At 39.6% G+C, this 19,475-nt stretch overlaps 1 protein-coding gene across 1 annotated transcript; it reads left to right on the forward strand.

Moving 5' to 3' along the window:
* Positions 1 to 2,119: 2,119 nt before the first annotated feature.
* Positions 2,120 to 16,382, forward strand: LRRC37A3 (leucine rich repeat containing 37 member A3; the record flags this gene model as incomplete). The annotated part of the gene is made up of 4 exons (XM_081218631.1): positions 2,120 to 2,684; positions 7,586 to 7,635; positions 10,279 to 10,359; positions 16,307 to 16,382. Exons 1-4 carry the CDS (start codon positions 2,277 to 2,279, stop codon positions 16,380 to 16,382), a joined length of 615 nt encoding a protein of 204 aa, XP_081074757.1. The 5' UTR covers positions 2,120 to 2,276.
* Positions 16,383 to 19,475: the final 3,093 nt, after the last annotated feature.

Raw genomic sequence — 19,475 nt, forward strand, 5'->3', positions numbered from 1 at the left:
GCAATCAGAGAAGAAAAGGAAATAAAAGGAATCCAAATTGGAAAAGAAGAAATAAAGCTGTCACTGTTTGCACATGACATGATACTATACATAGAGAATCCTAAAGATGCTACCGAAAAACTACTAGAACTAATCAATGAATTTGGTAAAGTAGCAGGATACAAAATTAATGTACAGAAATCTCTGGCATTCCTGTACACTAATGATGAAAAATCTGAAAATGAAATCAAGAAAACACTCCCATTTACCATTGCAACAAAAAGAATAAAATATCTAGGAATAAACCTACCTAAGGAGACAAAAGACCTGTATGCAGAAAATTATAAGACACTGATGAAAGAAATTAAAGATGATACAAATAGATGGAGAGATATACCATGCTCCTGGATTGGAAGAATCAATATTGTGAAAATGACTCTACTACCCAAAGCAATCTACAGATTCAATGCAATCCCTATCAAACTACCACTGGCATTTTTCACAGAACTAGAACAAAAAATTTCAAAATTTGTTTGGAAAAACAAAAGACCCCGAATAGCCAAAGCAATCTTGAGAACGAAAAACGGAGCTGGAGGAATCAGGCTCCCTGACTTCAGACTATACTACAAAGCTACAGTAATTAAGACAGTCTGGTACTGGCATAAAAACAGAAAGATAGATCAGTGGATCAGTATAGAAAGCCCAGAGATAAACCCACGCACATATGGCCAACTTATCTTTGATAAAGGAGGCAGGAATGTACAGTGGAGAAAGGACAGCCTCTTCAATAAGTGGTGCTGGGAAAACTGGACAGGGACATGTAAAAGTTTGAGATTAGATCATTCCCTAACACCATACACAAAAATAAGCTCAAAATGGATTAAAGACTTAAATGTAAGGCCAGAAACTATCAAACTCTTAGAGGAAAACATAGGTAGAACACTCTATGACATAAATCACAGCAAGATCCTTTTGGACCCACCTCCTAGAGAAATGGAAATAAAAACAAAGATAAACAAATGGGACCTAATGAAACTTCAAAGCTTTTGCACAGCAAAGGAAACCATAAACAAGACCAAAAGACAACCCTCAGAATGGGAGAAAATATTTGCAAATGAAGCAACTGACAAAGAATTAATCTCCAAAATTTATAAACAGCTCATGCAGCTCAATAGCAAAAAAACAAACAACCCAATCCAAAAATGGGCAGAAGACTTAAATAGGCATTTCTCCAAAGAAGATATACAGACTGCCAACAAACACATGAAAGAATGCTCAACATCATTAATCATTAGAGAAATGCAAATCAAAACTACAATGAGATATCATCTCACACCAGTCAGAATGGCCATCATCAAGAAATCTAGAAACAATAAATGCTGGAGAGGGTGTGGAAAAAAGGGAACACTCTTGCACTGCTGGTGGGAATGTGAATTGGTACAGCCACTATGGAGAACAGTATGGAGGTTCCTTAAAAAACTAAAAATAGAACTACCATATGACCCAGCAATCCCACTACTAGGCATATACCCTGAGAAAACCATAATTCCAAAAGAGACATGTACCAAAATGTTCATTGCAGCTCTACTCACAATAGCCCGGACATGGAAACAACCTAAGTGTCCATCATCGGATGAATGGATAAAGAAGATGTGGCACATATATACAATGGAATATTACTCAGCCATAAAAAGAAACGAAACTGAGCTATTTGTAATGAGGTGGATAGACCTAGAGTCTGTCATACAGAGTGAAGTAAGTCAGAAAGAGAAAGACAAATACCGTATGCTAACACATATATACGGAATTTAAAAAAAAAAAAAAAGTCATGAAGGACCTAGGGGCAAAACGGGAATAAAGACACAGACCTACTTGAGAATGGACTTGAGGATATGGGGAGGGAGAAGGGTAAGCTGTGACAAAGCGAAAGAGAGGCATGGACATATATACACTACCAAACGTAAGGTAGATAGATAGTGGGAAGCAGCCACAGAGCACAGGGAGATCAGCTCAGTGCTTTGTGACCGCCTGGAGGGGTGGGATGGGGAGGGTGGGAGGGAGGGAGATGCATGAGGGAAGGGATGTGGGAACAGATGTATATGTATGACTGATTCACTTTGTCATAAAGCAGAAACTAATTAAAAAATATAAAAAAAAAAGAAAACAATACTGCACAAAATGTTTCTGAAGCAATTATTTCTACAGGAAACGCTACTCTGCCAGGAGGAACCGGCCCTGGAAACACTAGCCATAGGAACGTCTCCACTGCACATTCTACTGTTGCTGCAGACAACAGTATGCCAGCTGTTCAACACAGCAACAAAACACAATGGGAGCACCACAACATGGTCACTGAATTATCCTCTAAGCCCACAGGCTTCACTTTGCCAGGGCTCGCATCCCCGGGTGATCAAGTTGAAACTCAGCTAAACCAGCAGCTCTGGTCCCTCATCCCCAACAATGACGTGCAAAGGCTCATTTCTCATGTTATCCAGACTTTGAAAATAGACTGCTCGGACACCCACGTGCAGCTGGCCTGTGCCAACCTCATCTCTAGAACAGGCCTCCTGATGAAGCTTCTCAGCAAGCAGCAAGAAGTAAATGTGTCCAAAGCGGAATGGGATATGGACCAGTGGAAAGCTGACAGCTATATCAGTGAGAGCACAGAAGCCCAGAGTGAGCAGAAAGAGCAGGAGTCAAGTGAGGTGAGGATAACCCCTGACACATGGGACTTGGACTTTTACTCAGTTTAGGACATGCCATTAATGTGCCCAAGCGGGAATACCACGGGCTCCTAGTCAGTATCTTATCTTCAGCCATGAAACGGGCTAAGACAGTGATCTCCAACTTTGCTCATTGAGAGCGTGTGTCACTATTCCTAGGGTAGACGCGAAAAGGACATAACACAAGATAAATAAATTGTAGATAAATTGTAGAAGAAAATGCTAATGATAAGACTAATAACATTAAATTTGGCTTGTTCTTATAGAAGCTACTCGCGTGGAAGGATTGGGTTTCATAGTAGTTTAAGAATAGTTAGCTATCATTTAGAATAGGATTAAGAATCGTAAGTTTTCATCCCTTCTATCTCCTTGTTTTTAAAAATTGTGATATATTTCTTTAGCTCACAAAAGAAGTTCCAGGTTATGACTATAACAACAAACTCATCTTGGCAGTATCTGTACCTGTAGTAGTGACGATTTGTGTTAGAATTCTCTGTCTCATTGAGGTAAGGACAATAATTAATTCAGATTCAGAACCCAGAAACTGAGAGTCAAATCCACCTTTCCACCTGCTACTACTTGATTCTTCCCTTTAGCCATGAGGACTAACATACACTTTGTTCTTTTAATGAAAAGTATATTCCCAGGATGTTTGTGTGTGTGTGTGTGTGTTTTTTGGCTGCGTTGGGTCTTCATTGCGGTGCATGGGCTTCTTACTGAGGTGGCGTCTCTTGTTGTGGAGTACGGGCTGTAGATGCACGGGCTCAGGAGTTGTGGCACAATGACTTAGTTGCTCCGCAGCATGTGGGACCTCCCCAGACCAGGGGTCGAACCTGTGTGCCCTGTGCTGGCAGGCGGATCCTTACCCATTGCACCACCAGGGAAGTCCCCACAGGATTTTTAAAAGGAACTTCACTCCCAGGAGATCCCTATGGAATTGGATCCCTGATAACAAGCTATTGGACTCTTTTGACAAGTGAAGTTTATAAGAAGGCCAGAGTTGACATGATAATAAATTTTCTTCAACTCAACAAAGTATGCTGATTTGAGGTCCTCACCAGTCACTCTCATTCTACCGTTGATTTCTTTCCTTCTTGGCTGAAGTGATGAGAGATATAGGATCTCCATACTCAAGGAGCTATCAGTCACCCTGGGAGGGCTAAAAGGACATGCCTGAAAGACACAAGTGTGATCTCGTCAATTCCTCAGGTTTACTTAGAAGCTTTCTTCTCCGGTGTATTAGGAATTGTGTAGATAGGTTCCATTAAAACACTGCAAGTAAAATCTTGCAGCAGGCTACCCTCAAATATTTATAGTAGCCCATTCCTGGAGCTAGCCTGTTTACCTTTTGTTCAGTTACATACTGGTTTATTACTTTTCCCAGCAGGCAGTTGCTAACATTAAAAGAGTGATTTTAATAGGCTGACAGTCTTGATTCTACCCTACCACTCCACATTACTTTAGTTATCTTTTCTCCTGTAATGGCAGCCCTCCATTCCAGCCAAAGCAGCTCCTCACTATACGCTAGTTACACCATACCCATTCCTACTTTTGTCTGTGCCTTTGTCCCTCGAAAATTCCTTTATTTTGCTTTGCCTGTGGAACTCCTATGAATCTCTGAAAAGCCAACTCAAGTTCAGATATCTTTCTCTGTAAAGCCTTCCCTGAATACTCCAGCCCTCCTGATCCTAGTCCTGTGAGGTTTGTCACCATTTCTTAGGGGCCATAGCAAAGCAGTCCCCTCCCCTCAGAACTCACAAAAGTGGTAAGCAGTTTTTTGAAAGGCAGCCCCCCAGGAGAGAGCCACCAAGGTTAGCACATCATGGAGCTGAGCAGAGACGTGTAAGGGCCAATGGCTTCCTGGCCTATCACACTTGAATCAAACCTGGCATGATGTACTAACTTCTAAAGAGAAATGTGTCTATCTGCAGGAGGGTTGGTCACTAGTGAAAGCATAGAAAAGGTGAGGAGAGACCAACATGGGCAGTGCCCATCCTCACATTGCCCAAGAGTAGAGATGGCACCTTAGGCAGCATAACTGAAGAGTCAGGCCCACTAGCCAGGCTGCCTGTTGAGGAGATGGATGGATCCAGTTACCTCAGGCCTTCCCATTAAATTCTGGATTCAGCTGATTCCTTTTCTAATTCTGTTGTCACCAAGTGGCCTTCGATTCTGTGATTGTGCTTTAGTGTGCCACGGAGGCCTGTCCCCACAGAATGTAATTCTCTGATTGTGTAGACACAGATGCCCTGTGTGTAGAACAGATGTATTTCTCATTGTCAAGTAATAATTTGGCATTCTGATGTTTGATCAATCCTGTGATATTGCTAAAGTGAGACTGCCACAACAGGAAGACGTCAGTTCTCGCTTGGTGAGGAAGAGTGTGATTTCTGAGCCTAGGAGGCTGGGGACTAGCTTGCTAGTCATTGGCCATTGCCCAGACTGTACCCTCTACATCTCAGGTGGCATATGGCCTTTGGCATTTTTAGAATTTCTGTAAAGTCCCCTTTTTATTGTTTTTAACTTCTTGCATTTGTTTGTTTTGTTTAGTTTTGTTTTGGCCTCTGTGATCTTAGTTCCCCAAGCAGGGATTGGACCTGTACCCTCAGCAGTGAAAGCGAGGAGTCCTAACCGTTATTTCCTCTCCCCACATATACGATAAGCTTTTGGAGGACAGGGGCCATGCAGTGTTCTTCCTTTGGTAGACAATAATGGTGTTCAACGGAAGAGAGATGAGGCGTTATGTCAATTCCACAGTGAGGAATAATGCAACCGAATATTTATTTGAAGTAGGATAGAGTCCAGCAATAGACCCCTGTGTTCTTAAGACTTTTGAAATGTCATGTTTTAATATTGCAATCAGGGGAAGAAAATGAATAAATGGTGATAGAAAAGCTGCCTAACTATTTGGGGGGGTAAATAGCAGATCCCCATGTTTCATGTTAAATAAACATATATCCATAAATGTGAAAAAAGACCACATAAAGGTATTAGAAGAAAATAAAAGCAATATTTCTATAATCTTCTGGTGGGAAAGAGCCTGCAGAGGCTGATGCCACAAGCAGAGCCTTTGATATATTCCACCATCTTGTCTGTGACACCAGCTTAGCACTGATTCATGCCAAGCGTAAGATGAAGAATTTTCCACATATTGTCTGATTTAAAGCCCACAGTCCTGTGAGGATAATATTACTATCCCTCCCTCATAGATGAAGGAGATCAGTGTAAGGCCCCAGCGGCCAAACCAAAAGCAGAAGGCAGTTTCACCCGACTGCAAAGCTGGTGCTCCCTCCTCCACTCTTTTGTCTTGTCTCCTTAGAGACAAAAACACTGGAAATATTCAAAACACTGAAATTCAATGAAAGCCAGTATTTCTTTACCATAAAGAGTTTTTGTTTGTTTGTTTCGAAGTGGTGGGGTTTGGCCATGCTGTGCAGCTTGCAGGATCTTAGTCCCTTGACAAGGGATTGAACCTCGGGCCACAGCAGTGAAAGAGCCACGCCCTAACCAGTGGACCACCAGGGAACTCCCAAGAGTTTTATAAGTCAACAAGAAGAAGACAAACAGTCCAGGGGAAAAGGGGGCAAGGGCTGTGAAGAGTAGGAGGTGTGTTGACAGTCTGCCACCATATCTGCCTGTCGTCTCCTCATGGCTCATGTGGGGTGGGTTTTGTTAGCCAGGCCTTTGTCACCTCGTGACGTAAAAATCATCTCTAATATTTTCTTCAAGTACTTTTATAATCTGTCCAGAATTTGTTGTATTTGTTTGTTTGTGTGCTTGAGGTAGGGGGTCTAACTTTTTCCCCCTACATGAAGATCTGATTCTTTTCAAATCTTTCACTGAATGGTTTATTCTTTCTTCCCTGGTCTAATATGCTATCCTCATCTGGATGCTGTTCTGTGATCCAGTTATCTTGTCCTGTACCAGTACTAACATCACACTGCTTAATTCCAGTTGCTCTATAACATATTTTATATCTGGTAGGGCAAGGTCCTACTCTTTGACCTTCTTTTGCATACATTTCATAACTATTCTTACATATATTCTTTACCAAATGTCAGCTGGCCAGGTTTTATTTAAAAATTATTTTGGCTATAAAATGGATTGCATTGAATTTTTAGTTTCATTTGAAGAGAATTGACCTCTTTACAACATTCTAGGAGGATGGTATCTCATGCCATGTAAGTACTTCTTAATGTCCTTCAAAAAAGTTTTAATATTTTCATCACATAGGTCTTACAAATTTGTGGCTAAATTTATTCCTAGGTGCTTTATGCATTTTTATTGATATAGTAAATGGGAGGTTTCTTCTGTTTTTTAGTCAGTTAGTTGTGTTATATGGGAAAGCTATTGAGGCTAATATGTTGATCTCTTGATTTTGTATGGAGCCATCTTACTCATGTTACTTCCAATAAAATTTCAGTTTTTTCTTTTGGTCTTTTTGGGTCCCTTGTTTCATATGCAGATATGTTTGTCTCTTCTTTCCAATGCTTCGTTTTTCTTATCGTACTGATTAAGACCTCCTCCACAATGCTCAATAGTAGCAGTAATGATTGGGCATCCTACTCTTGTTCTTGACTTTAAAACAATGCTTAGGTTTCTGCCAGATACTTTTATTTTCTTTTCCTACTTCTAAGAGTTTTTATTAGGAATTATCTGTTGAACATTATCTAAAACAGTCAATAAAATATATCACCAGCTGCATGCAAGACCCTAAGTTAGGTACTGTGGAAGAGTCAAAGGATTCTTAAACAGGGTAGAATTCCTTTCCTTGAAAGAGTTATCATCTTACTGGATAGATAAGATTTAAAGTAAAAAGGAATGAATAAGGATTTGGAAATAGTTGTAATGGATAATCATGATCCTGTTTTCTTTCAAAACAGATTTCTTCTCATAGAATTGCAAAAGAGGAAGATAGAAAAAGAAGCAGAAGGTAAATATTGGTCTTTGAAAGCAGAATTTTACAACTAGAGGAGAACTTAGAACTCATCTATTTCAGTTTCCTCACCAAAGGCAGGAAGAACGCTTAATTACCCTAATGGTTTACCCTAGTTTATTTATCAGCAGAATTAGCTCCCCAGCCCAGGCTGAGTTAGAACAGGACTGGCACACATTCATCTGCTCTCACTAGTCCTTTAAGGAAAGAGGGTGGACGGGGAGAGGTTTTGGTTGTACCTGTTCCTGCTGGGCTGATGCCTGGCTCCCAGGCATCAGGCCAGACCAGAGGCCTTCTAGGAGGCTCTGGGGTAGGGAGGGCCACATGGTTGGGGATCTAGGGGCTGGCCTCACTCAAAGCTGACGAAAGGTAGAACATATGAGTCCCTCCTGGAAAGTGGCAAGAAAACTTCCCTTCTCATCCTACTGTTTTTCAGGCCCCTAGTCTCTATTCCCTTTATCCAAACCTCATAGAATTTTAACCGGGAGAAACTTTAGACAGTAGTTTGTCTCTTCCTTTTGTAATAAGGAACTGGAGAAAGAGAAAGGGAAACTATCTTGCCCCATGGTCATACTGCTAGTGATTACCAAGAAGAAGATGGTCCCTTTCCACTGAGGACTTCTCCACTGATCACACACTGTGCTTGGGCTGTGAGCTACGTTTTATGTCACAGTTGAGTAGACACATACTATATGGACATAAGTAGTTTCTGAAACAAACTTATTGTGCACTGTGATTTTTTTCTCTTCTATTTGTATTCGAAAAGAGTATTTTGTGCTTCCCTGCTGGTCATGGCCTTTAAACGGATTCCACAATTCACTGACACCTGAGTGACAGCCTGCAGAGTGAAAGTCAGAGAGCTATAGATGACTTTGCTCGTTGGGTTCAGGTGTTTACTTGGTGTGATTCAACTTATAGGATAGAGCAGCCAGGAAAATAAAATCACCTTCTCCCCACACCCACACCCCCAGCAAATGCTGCATGTGCGACTAAGTCCGAAGCAAACTGGTGTGAAGCGTGTCTAAGGGAGTAACAAGTTTCTGCCCAGTGCCGTTGTGCAGTGTTTTCACTGCACGAGGGCAGTTGGCCAAGGGCAAAGAAAGGTGAACGGGGCTGAAAATCCTGCCTATGCTCCATGCTAAGCCACATACAAATGTCTCTCCAGAGACACTTGGGGTCCATTTTGGACAGACACAGAGAACTTCAGGAAGGCCAGCATGCATGCAATGATTTTCATGATCCTGGGTCTGTGGTGATTTTGCTCATTGTGATTATGGACTGAGGTCCCCATTTAGTCCTAATGAAAGCAGAGATAGCACATTGTGAGAGAGATGAAAAGTGACATGTAACACTCACTGTGTGTGTTTTCCTCCAAGGGGCTTTTTTTGATTTCTGCTGCGTAAGAGAAGCTCAGGGGAAAGTGAGAGTCAGGTAGATGTGAGGAGGATAAAGTACTGTGGCCAGAGAAAGCAGGGGAGATGCAGAATTAATATTTCCCTTTCTGTGTTCTAGGAGGGCTTTTTCGGGAGAAGGCGGCCACTTTGGCTTAGGGGTATGTGTAGGCCTCTCAGCGCCACACGCAAGGAACACATGGCCCAAAAGCTACACGACAGGGAGTCTTCTGATGAGGATGAGATATTTCTGCATCCCAGCAGGAGGCCCAAACTCGTCATCCAGAGCTCACTGAGGAGGCTGAATCTTTACCTCATCAAGAGGCCCCTGCTCAGCATCCACAGACCCCTGAGGACGTTGAATCTTTTTCACCCCAGGCAGAGGCCCAGGCTCAGCATGCAGAGCCCACTCAAGAGGTAGAACCACCTCCACTTCCGCAGGGGGCTCCATCTCAGCCTTCAGAGGTCCCTGAGGAACTAGAAACTTCCAGTCCTCAGGAGGCCCTTGCCCGGCCTTTGGAGACATTTAAGGAGGTTGTAGTTTGACCACGTGTTCATCATGGGGTAAATGAAGCTCAGCAGTCACACTTGTACAATGTCACTGTTAAATCTCTGGCTCTGGCACTTCCCATAAATCCACAGGTCACTAAAGAGGTTGAACCTTCTCCAGTCCAGCAGAAGCCCCCATCTCGGCCTCCAGAGCTCCTTACGGAAGTTGTAGCTCAGTCTCCATTGTATCCCGAGGTGACAGATCCAGCACAGAGCAGGACCATGCTGAGCATCCAACATCAGCCAGTATCAAGAGCAGTGGTTCTCACCCAGGGTGATTGTGCACACAGGTGACATTTGGTAGCGTCTGGAGACAGTTTTGCTTGTCAGAACTGTATATGCTACTGGCATCTAGTGGACAGAGACCAGAGATGCTACTAAACATCCAACAGTGTACAGGAGAGCCTCCCACAGCAAAGAATTATCCAGCCCAAAGTGTCAGTAGTGCTGCCTAGCTAGAGAAATAAAGATCACTTAACACAAGTATTTAATGAGCATTTAGTATTTGGTATCTAATGCAGCACATATATAATCATGAAAGTATAAATCATAATATCTCCCGCAGTGAGATTTCTTTAGTGTATGGAGGGAGTAGTGATGTTATGTTTCATCATATATAAATTAGAATTATTGCCAAAGGATAAATGTTCTGAAAGAATATCTATCTTTCTAATTCTTTTGCTCGTGTCTTTTTTTGTAGAAATCTTGGTTGCAATTTACTCCCAGAACTGAGCTTTGGAACGTTTCAGGCCTGGCATGGAATGCAGTTTTTACACAAGTTGTAAGTGAAATAGTAGATGAATACATGTAAACAACTGTGTGTAAAAACAATCATGCAGTTATTGGTTAGCTGGGTGTAAGTAAGCCCAGTATGAATTCTGGAAAGTATGTCTTGAGAGCCATTTATTATTTTTTTCAAATGAGGCAACTAAGGTACAAAGAGGCCAAGAGACTTGTTTAACTCATATATATGAAAGGCTCTGCTTTCCATAGTACTGATCTTTGGCATGGTCAATTAAAGGCACCAAACAAAAACACTCAGATTAGCATTGTCATGGAATCCCAGGGATGCCTCTCCATTATGCGAATGGTCCAGGGACTTCCACTTTTGAATTTCACTTTGATTCCTTTTCATGTGCAAAGTTCCTAACTGCTTAAAATGTATGCAACACAGAGCTGCAGAGAACTAAGTTTAGCAGGGTGTGGTTCAGTGGGTGTGGGTGCTTCCCCAACCATCATTAGCTCTTTTAAATGGTAAAGCAGAAAGAATTCCTGAACACCCACCACAGGGCTCTCCCCAGCCTCCCAGAACATTATTTTTCAAAAAAGCATATATTGCTGAAGTGAATTATCTGTGGCCAATAGGAACCTTTGAAGTATGGAAAAAGACATTGTTTGTGTTCAGCTGTAGTGTGAAAAATATAAAGCTGTAGTGTGCTGCGGCCTAATTCAATATGTTTTCTTTGCTGACTACTCTTCAATAAGAAGTGTGGGTTTTACACCCCTTCAGCTCAAAACTTCTCTGATTTCTCATGGCACAAGGAAATGATAGTGGGTACGTTCAATGGCCCGAAGGCGATTTTAGACTCAAGGTAAAGAGCTCTTCTACACCTGGCTTTGGAAAAGACTCTCTTACCTGTCTTGTGGTTCAGAAATCCAGTTTCACACAGTTCCCACATTTTGGGTTAATGAAGGTGTTGAGGCTGTGTCTGGAGCTGGATTAACAATTCCTGCAGATGCCTATCTTTAGCGGCCTCCTTCCTTTCCCTTGTTAGTTTGCTGACGCCTACCTTGGGGAGAGAGCACCAAGGGTCAGTTTTTCTTTTGTTAGCACACCGGAGAGCAGGCTCGTGAGGTCCCTTCACCAGGAGGTTTTAGTAGCGTCAGTACAACGTCTGAAACTCACCACTTTTCCTAAACATCCTAGAACACCAAGAGTTCCTTATAAGAATCAGAGTTCCACTATAGTTATGTAGGTAACACAGGAAAATACATTGTGGAAATAAATAAATAAATCACAGTTTAAAAATTAATGAATTCATTCCAAAACATTCACTGAGTGCCATGCCCCCTGTCTGTGAACACTGTAGTAAGTGCTGGGGATACAAAGACGCATAGGGCAGGGACTTTGTCCCCAAAAAGCTTTCATACTGGAAGGAGAAATATGGATGTCGATGGGAAAACATATATGAGAGCCATTCTAGCATCTATGCAGCAGGGTAACAAGGAGAGGGAGGGGGGTGATGAAGTAGAAAATGGGTGGTAGGTTAGAAAAGATTTGTAATGGAAGAGGCACCAACTTGTTCCTTTGGAATTTGTGCTCCTCTTAAATGACAGAAAAAGGTAGTGAAAGAATCAGAACTATCTGGTGTTGTAAATAAATTAGTACTGTACTCCGAAAACTCATTCACAGTTACTTTCAAAAGATTGTCACAGTATAGTAAGTCTTTGTTTTGGACTAAGTCTTTCTAATAGACAAAGCTAATTTGCTTCAGGAAACATTTGCCATGGTGAGATCTAAACTTTATTGCATCTCTTACCAAAGGCAAGCCACCAAGGGAAGATGCCACCCTCAAGTTAAATCATTTTACTACCTATAATGACATATTACTGGGGTGTTTATAAGTTGCCTGCATTAAATAAGTTTGGAAAAGGGCCCCAGCTGAGGTGGACTTATCATGAATTCAATACACCTTTGGCTTCAGGGCTCCTCACTTGCATAGGTCCCTTCCAAAGTCTTGAGAGGGGTCCTAGCGATTTTTCTATTTATAACTTTGCATGTTTTTATTAGATAGGATTTCCCAAAGTAGATGAGGTTCAGGCCCCACAAAACCTTGATTCATCACCGGGTGTCAGGTAATTTATAAGGCAGTAGGTTTCTTGAATGAAGCCTCTATGTTATTGAGAAATATCAGGTGAAGTAGTTAGCAGTGTGGTAGTCTATTTTAAATCCAAAATCTACCTCAGAGATGAGGCAAGAGCTTATTAATTTATAAAGTACCACTTTTTGAATGGTGGTAGTAATCATATCTCTTTCAGATAAAATCAGGAATGAAATATACTATGGAAAACCGGCAGTGGCTGATAATCCTAAATGTTAAGTATGCTTTTTTCTCTGACTGTAAAGTGTTTCTCCTTCATTCACCTATGCACGTCCAGACTGATGGCTTATTTTTAAAAATTCTTTTAGTCACTTCATTGGATCTAACAATACAAGCTCCATGATTTTAGAAACTGAAGGACTCTACAATGTAGAAAGGCTATATATAACTTCACCAGACAGAGCACATTCACATGCTGGCTTGTCCGTGGTACATCAATATTGTACCAAAAACATAAGCACGAAGAGAGAATAAGAGGAAAATCAAAGCCTTATCCCTATTGAATTATTTACCCCATTGTTGAGAATATCAGTGTGGGAGGTGTGGCCACACTATGAAGGCAAATTGAGCTGCGGTCACAGAGCCGCCCTAATGCTCCCCCAGTCAGCTAGCATTGGTTTCCTTTACATAGCTATGTACACACAAAAGCTTACACACTTGAGGGTGTTGTCCTCACTTTTTGCTATGTACTAGAATCCTGGCAGCTTCTCAGATTTAGAAAGGCATAAACACTAAAAGCAAAAATAACTTGGGTCTGCCCTTTGGGGTGATTCAGGGTGGCTGTTTTATTTGTAATAGTTCAAAATTTTGAGATTGTCACACCTAGCAACTACTATACTTTTCTCCTCCCAACTGCATCTTATTCTTCCCACCTGTAGTATTTTCTCCCATTCTATATGTTTATTCACTTTCTCGATAGTGTCCTTTGAAGCACAAACTTTTTAGTTTTTATAAAATCCAATTCATCTATTTTTCCTTTGGTTGTTTGTGCTTCTGGTATCATATCTAAGAAACTGTTGTATAAAGCAAGGTCATAAAGATTTACCCCTGTGTTTTCTAAGCTCTTACATTTGGATATGTGATCCATTTGGAGTTAATTTTCATATACGGTGTGAAGCTTCATTATTTTGTGTGTGGATGTACAGTTGTCCCAGCATCATTTGAAAAGACTGTTCTTTCCACATTGAATTGTTTTGGCACCCTTGTTGAAAATCAATAGACCATAAATATGAGGGTTTATTTCTATATTGTCAATTCTGTTCCATTGATTTCCATGTCTGTTCTTATTCCAGTACCACACTGTGATTGCAGTAGCTTTGAACTGAGTTTTGAAACCAGGATGTGTGAGTCCTCCCACTTTGTTCTTTACCGACATTGTTTTGGTTATTCTGTTTCCTTGAATTGCCATAGGAATTTTAGAAACAGCTTGGCAATTTCTGGAAAGAAGTCAGCTGGGATTTTGATAGGAATTGCAATGGAACCATAGGTCGATTTGGGAAGTAGTGAAATTTTAATAAGATTATCTTCCAGTCCATGAATCCAGCATGTCTTTATATTTATTTAGATCTTCTTCAATTTCTTTCAACAGTTTTGTACTTTTCAGTGTGAATCTTGCACTTACTTGGTAAAATATTCCCCTAAGTATTATATATGTTTTGATGCTGTTCCACATGGAATTGTTTTCTAAATTCCATTTTTCGATTACTCATTGCTGGTGTGTAGAAATAATACTGATCTTATATCCTACAACCTTGCTGAATTCATTTATTAATGCTAACAGTTATTTTCCTAGATGCCCAGGAATATGTCTTGTGGTCTTCCAGTTTCCCAGGAATACATTGGAATATTTCAAAGTGTCTGTGGACATCTCATTCCTCAGCTTTTCTTTTAAAGCTTTGCGGTTGGGTGGTTTTTTGCCCCAAACTGTTATCCATTGCCTCATGCCACCGCCATGTTAAAATATTTGCTTGAAAATGTTTTCCAGAAATGCCACCTGAGCAGAGGCTTTTCTCACTAGACAGCCCTCAGTCAGGTCAAAGGCAAGCCTTTCAAGTGAGGTCTTCCAGGGGACCACCAGACATATAAAACAATGACAGTTCTTTGGGAATGAGGCTTTGAAGGACCTCCCAGTCCACTCTGCTCGTTCTGGTACCAGGGATGTGGGCTGTTTTTCAAGGCTACCACTGGCATGGAGACCAAAGGTCGAGGGCAAGTTAAAGCAACACAGATCTCGTTGTTCTTACAGAAATTAGTTTGTTTTCCTTTAATAAATTGCTCCCCCATTTACTGCCAGCATGTTGGTTAAATGTCCAGAGTTCAGAAGAAGTTGATTCTGACCATTTTTGCCAGTTTTGTTGTTGTTGTTATTGTTGCTTCTATGCAGGGATGAATTTTCAGATGTCCGTCCTCCATCATTTTTACTGATTTTCCTGCAATTTAAAAAAAAATCTATAAAGTCTCAATGGCCATAGGCTAATTAAATATTTATCACGGGAGATGATTAAGGAAAAAATAAATAAAAAGAGAAATAAATAAATAAATAAATAACAAGAGAAAATATAATTCTCATAGAGGCTTTCCCAGATGGGTAGATGAAGTTTGAAAAGGTATTTCTGTATTTAGTGCTGTCAAAATTAAGTTTAAAGTAACAGATGTTTCAAAAAAAAAAAACACCCTTTTTTTTCATTCAGGTTAAACACAGGCTTTAGAGTCAGAACTGAGTTCAAATTCCAGCTCTGCTTCTTACGAGCTTGATGACTTAAGACAAGTTATGTAACTTCTCTGTGCCTCAGTTTCCTCATTTGTACAATTGTGTAATATATATATATCACATAAGGTTACTGTGAGGATGAAATGTTAAATGCTGATCACATATGCATGGCAACCCAAAGGATATTAGTTTTGATAATTATCTTTATAATATTCTGCAAAAGTACACTAATAATTCTTGAGTAGAGTTAACCTTAAGTCAGATATTCTCTTCTTTCTTCCTGTTTCTTTTCTGTTTTTTTTTCCCCCTTATTTGTTTTAAAGAACTAAGGGGAAAAAAAAGAAAGAAAGAAAGAACTATGAAGAAAATCTATTCCAACATTTTGGAATAAAATTTTGTTCCTCAAAATTAATTTGTTTATTTTATTGATATATAAACAAAATGTTATTTATTTATTCAGCAAACATTTATTAAATGCCTAGTAAATATTAGGCCCTATGTCAGGCACAGGAATAATAATGACAATAAAGTGTGGTCCCTGCTCTCCAGTTGCTGACAATCTAGGAGAGTGACAAGTAAACAGTTGATTACATACACAGTAACAAAGGCTATGGCACAAGAATGCACACGGGACTATGTGATGGGAGTATGGCTTTCACCAGTTGCTCTTGGATTTATCTCTTCTTTGGCTCCAGAACCAAGGAATTAGCCTTATTTTTCTCTTTAGCTGAGTAGTTTAAATCATGAAATTTTTCAAACTTTGTAGAGATGAAAGAAAAACACCTTGAATTATGGAGGACACTAGAAATAGTCCTTTTTGACAGAGCAAGGGCTTCTTACCAGCATAGTCACTTCGAGGGTTTTTAACGTGAAAAGTACTCTGGCATATTTTTTCTTTGCTAGCCACTTTTTTTCTATTTTATTGTTTGTTTGTTTGTTTCTCTTCTCCACTTTATCATCTAGAGACCTGGGTAGCTCCCAGTGAAAGAGTGTTTTACAGATTCTAAGGGTGATATATAGGTAAAGACAGAAAATGATTTTTTTAACCTTCAAGTTCCATACCAAAAAAAATTAATATAAACTTTCATGGAAGTAATTGAAAATGCAGATAATTTTAATTCCATTCCATTTTTCAGAATTCTCAATCGTAATCCTTTGCCAACAGTTGAAGATTCTTGTCTTTTTAAAGCGCCAGCATTAAACTATTTGTAAGTATTGTAAGAGTTTCATGGCTCATGAGATAATTTCTGCTCCTTTTTACTTTCGTCAAAAATTGAGTACTTTGGCTAAAGAGTCATAATTTAGATTTTAACTGGGTTATTGAAAATAAGAGTTATTGGCAAAGAAAAGGATTAAGAAAGAATATATATGGGTTAGAGAGCCAGCAGAGGATGAGAACAGTGTTAAAGAACACATATAGATATGGAACATGAAGATGCATATAGGAATAGTATTTATCCAAGAAAGCAAAAAGGAATAAGGGGTACATTATTTTTTTTAAAAAAGAGTGATCCAAAGAGGTAGATGCAATTGAAAATGAGAAGTGAGGATAATAGAAAATGATTGTACTGTTCAGCACCAAGGTCATTAATTTGATGATGCAAATTTAAATTTCTTCCAAAAGAGCTCTTTGGAATTATCATCTATGGCAAGTAAGAAGCCAAAGTGGAAGTAATCACATGTTAAGTATCTTCTTCAGTTTAGAAATTTTGTCTTTGGGTTTTATATCATGCATGTTTGGGCTTCTCCTTCAGAGACATGGGAACAGCACAAGTGTCACTTACAGCAATTGAAAGCATCCTCATGATGACCCTTGAATTGGAAACACTGTAAGTTGATTTTTCTTACATTGATTTTCACTCAATTGTATTTTTAGGTTTGTTTGATTATCTTCTTAAGTCAGGTTTATTTATGTATAATTTTCATTTAACAAAATTCACTCTTTTTAAATATACAGTGTGATGTGTTTTGACAAACGTATAGTTCTGTAGCCACCACCACATTTGAGGTAAAGAAAACTTCTGCACTCCCAAAAGACCCCCCATGTCCCTCTGTAGTCAATCCATCCTCCTGTCACTACCAGCCCCTGGCAACCACCAATGTGATTTTTGTCCGTATAATGTTGCCTTTTCCAGAATATTTGATAAATGAAATCATGTGGTATGTAGCTTTTTGTTTTTGGCTTCTTTCACTTAGCCAGTCTCTTTGTAGATTCATCTGTTTTGTTGCACCTGTCAGTAGCTCATTCCTTTTGAGCGCTGAGCAGTATTCTAGTTGTGTGTATACACAGTTTGTTTACACATTCATTGTTTGATGCACATTTGAGTTCCTTCTTGTTTTTTGGCTATTATGAACAAAGCCTCTGAAAACCCTCACATGTGTGTGTGAACATATGTCTTGTGTGAGCATATGTTTTCATTTCTTTGGGGTAAAATACCTCAGGGTGGGATTGCTTCATCATATGCTAAGTGCCTATTGAACTTTTTAAGAAACTGCTGAACTGTTTTCTAAAGTGCCTGTGCCATGTTGCTTTCCCACAAGCAGTCTATGAGAGTTGCAGATGCTCTACATCTTCACCTGATCCTTATATTTGTTTTTTAAAAACATTTTAGCCTTTCTAGTAGGTGTGTAGTTGAATCTCGTGGTTTTTGCCACATTTTGCATTTCTGTAATAGCTGATGATGTTGAGTGTCTATCCATGTGCAAATATCTTTTTAAATGAAGTGTCTGTTCAAATCCATTTTTTAATTGGATATTTATATTGAGAATTAAGAGTGCTTTATATAAAAAGCAACGGAAAAAGTCCTTGCTCTCAGATATGTGTTTAGTAAATATCTTCTCCCAGATTGTGACTTATCTTCATTATATTAAAGTGTCTCTGAAAACTAGAAGTGTTAAATTTTTGATGAACTCTAATTTAGCAATTTTTCTTAATTTTTCATATTTATTTAATTAATTTATTTGGTTGTGCTGGGTCTTAGTTGCAGCAGATGGGCCCCTTAGTTGCAGCTCATGGGCTTCTTAGATCTGGCATGCGAACTCATAGGTGAGGCATGCATGTGGGACCTAGTTCCCTGACCAGGGATCGAACCCGGGCCCCCAGCATTGGGAACTTGGAGTCTTAACCACCAGGGAAGTCCCTTAGCAATTTTTCTTAGATGGTTTCTGCTTTTTTGTGTCTTAATCTAAGAAATCTTTCTCTGAGACCCCACTGTCTAACCCAAAATCACAAAGATTTTCTCCTACGTTTTCTTCCAGACGTTGTATAGCTACATTTAGGTCTATGATTCATTTTGAGTTAATTTTCATATACGTTGTGAGGGAAGGGTCAAGTTTTATTTTTTTGCAGTTTAAGAAACTATTTCTGTAGGACCCTATTGTGACAGTTTATTACACAACGTACTCCACCTTAAATTGTGCCATCCCCCCTCCAATATGGCAAGCTAATAGAAACTTTCTGTTACGTATGCCAAGGCTAGTTGAGGGGATTGCGTGAGATTAGTATGCGGAAACGGCCCTGCATTTAGCAGTCTATTCCAACCGTCTTTGTCAGGTCACCTGACAAATGACTGTCTTCACCGTGCCGTCACACATTGGTCACTGCTCTAGCCTCATCTTCCTCAGCGTCCCACAGCATCTGCCACAATTGTGATCCCTCTCTTGTCAGCTAGATGCCCTCCTCTCTGGATATTAAAAACTATTTCCCTGTGTAACGACGATACTGTTAATACAAAGTATTGAAGAAATTAAATTCCTACACAATAATATTACCTAATAAAGTGTTGCTATTCAAATTTCCCCAATTGTCTCTCTTATATAATATCATTTCTTTTAACAGCTTTTTGAGGTATAATTGACATGCAATAATCTGTGTTCACACACACACATACATACACACCATGAAGACATCACGAAAATCAAAATGTCCATCACCTCAGAAAGTTTCTTAATGTCTCTTTGTAATTCTTCCTTCCCATCGTTCCTTGCACTTCCCAGTCGCCATGCAACCATTGATCTGCTTTCTGTTTGCATTTTCTAGAATTTTATGTAAATGGAATCATACAGTGTATACTTTTTTCTAACTGGCTTCTAACCCAGCATGATTATTTTAATCTTCATCCATATTGTTGTCTATATCAATAATTCATTTCTGTTTATTGCTGAATAGCATTCCTTTATATGGATGTACCACCATTTATGTATTGACCATTGATGGACATTTGAGTTGTTTCAGTCTTTGTCTATTACAGATAAAGTTGCTATGAATATTTGTGTACAAGTCTTGTAAGGATGTTTACTTCCATT

Source organism: Mesoplodon bidens (assembly GCF_964165515.1).
Source record: "Mesoplodon bidens genome assembly, chromosome: 19".
NCBI lineage: Eukaryota > Metazoa > Chordata > Mammalia > Artiodactyla > Ziphiidae > Mesoplodon > Mesoplodon bidens.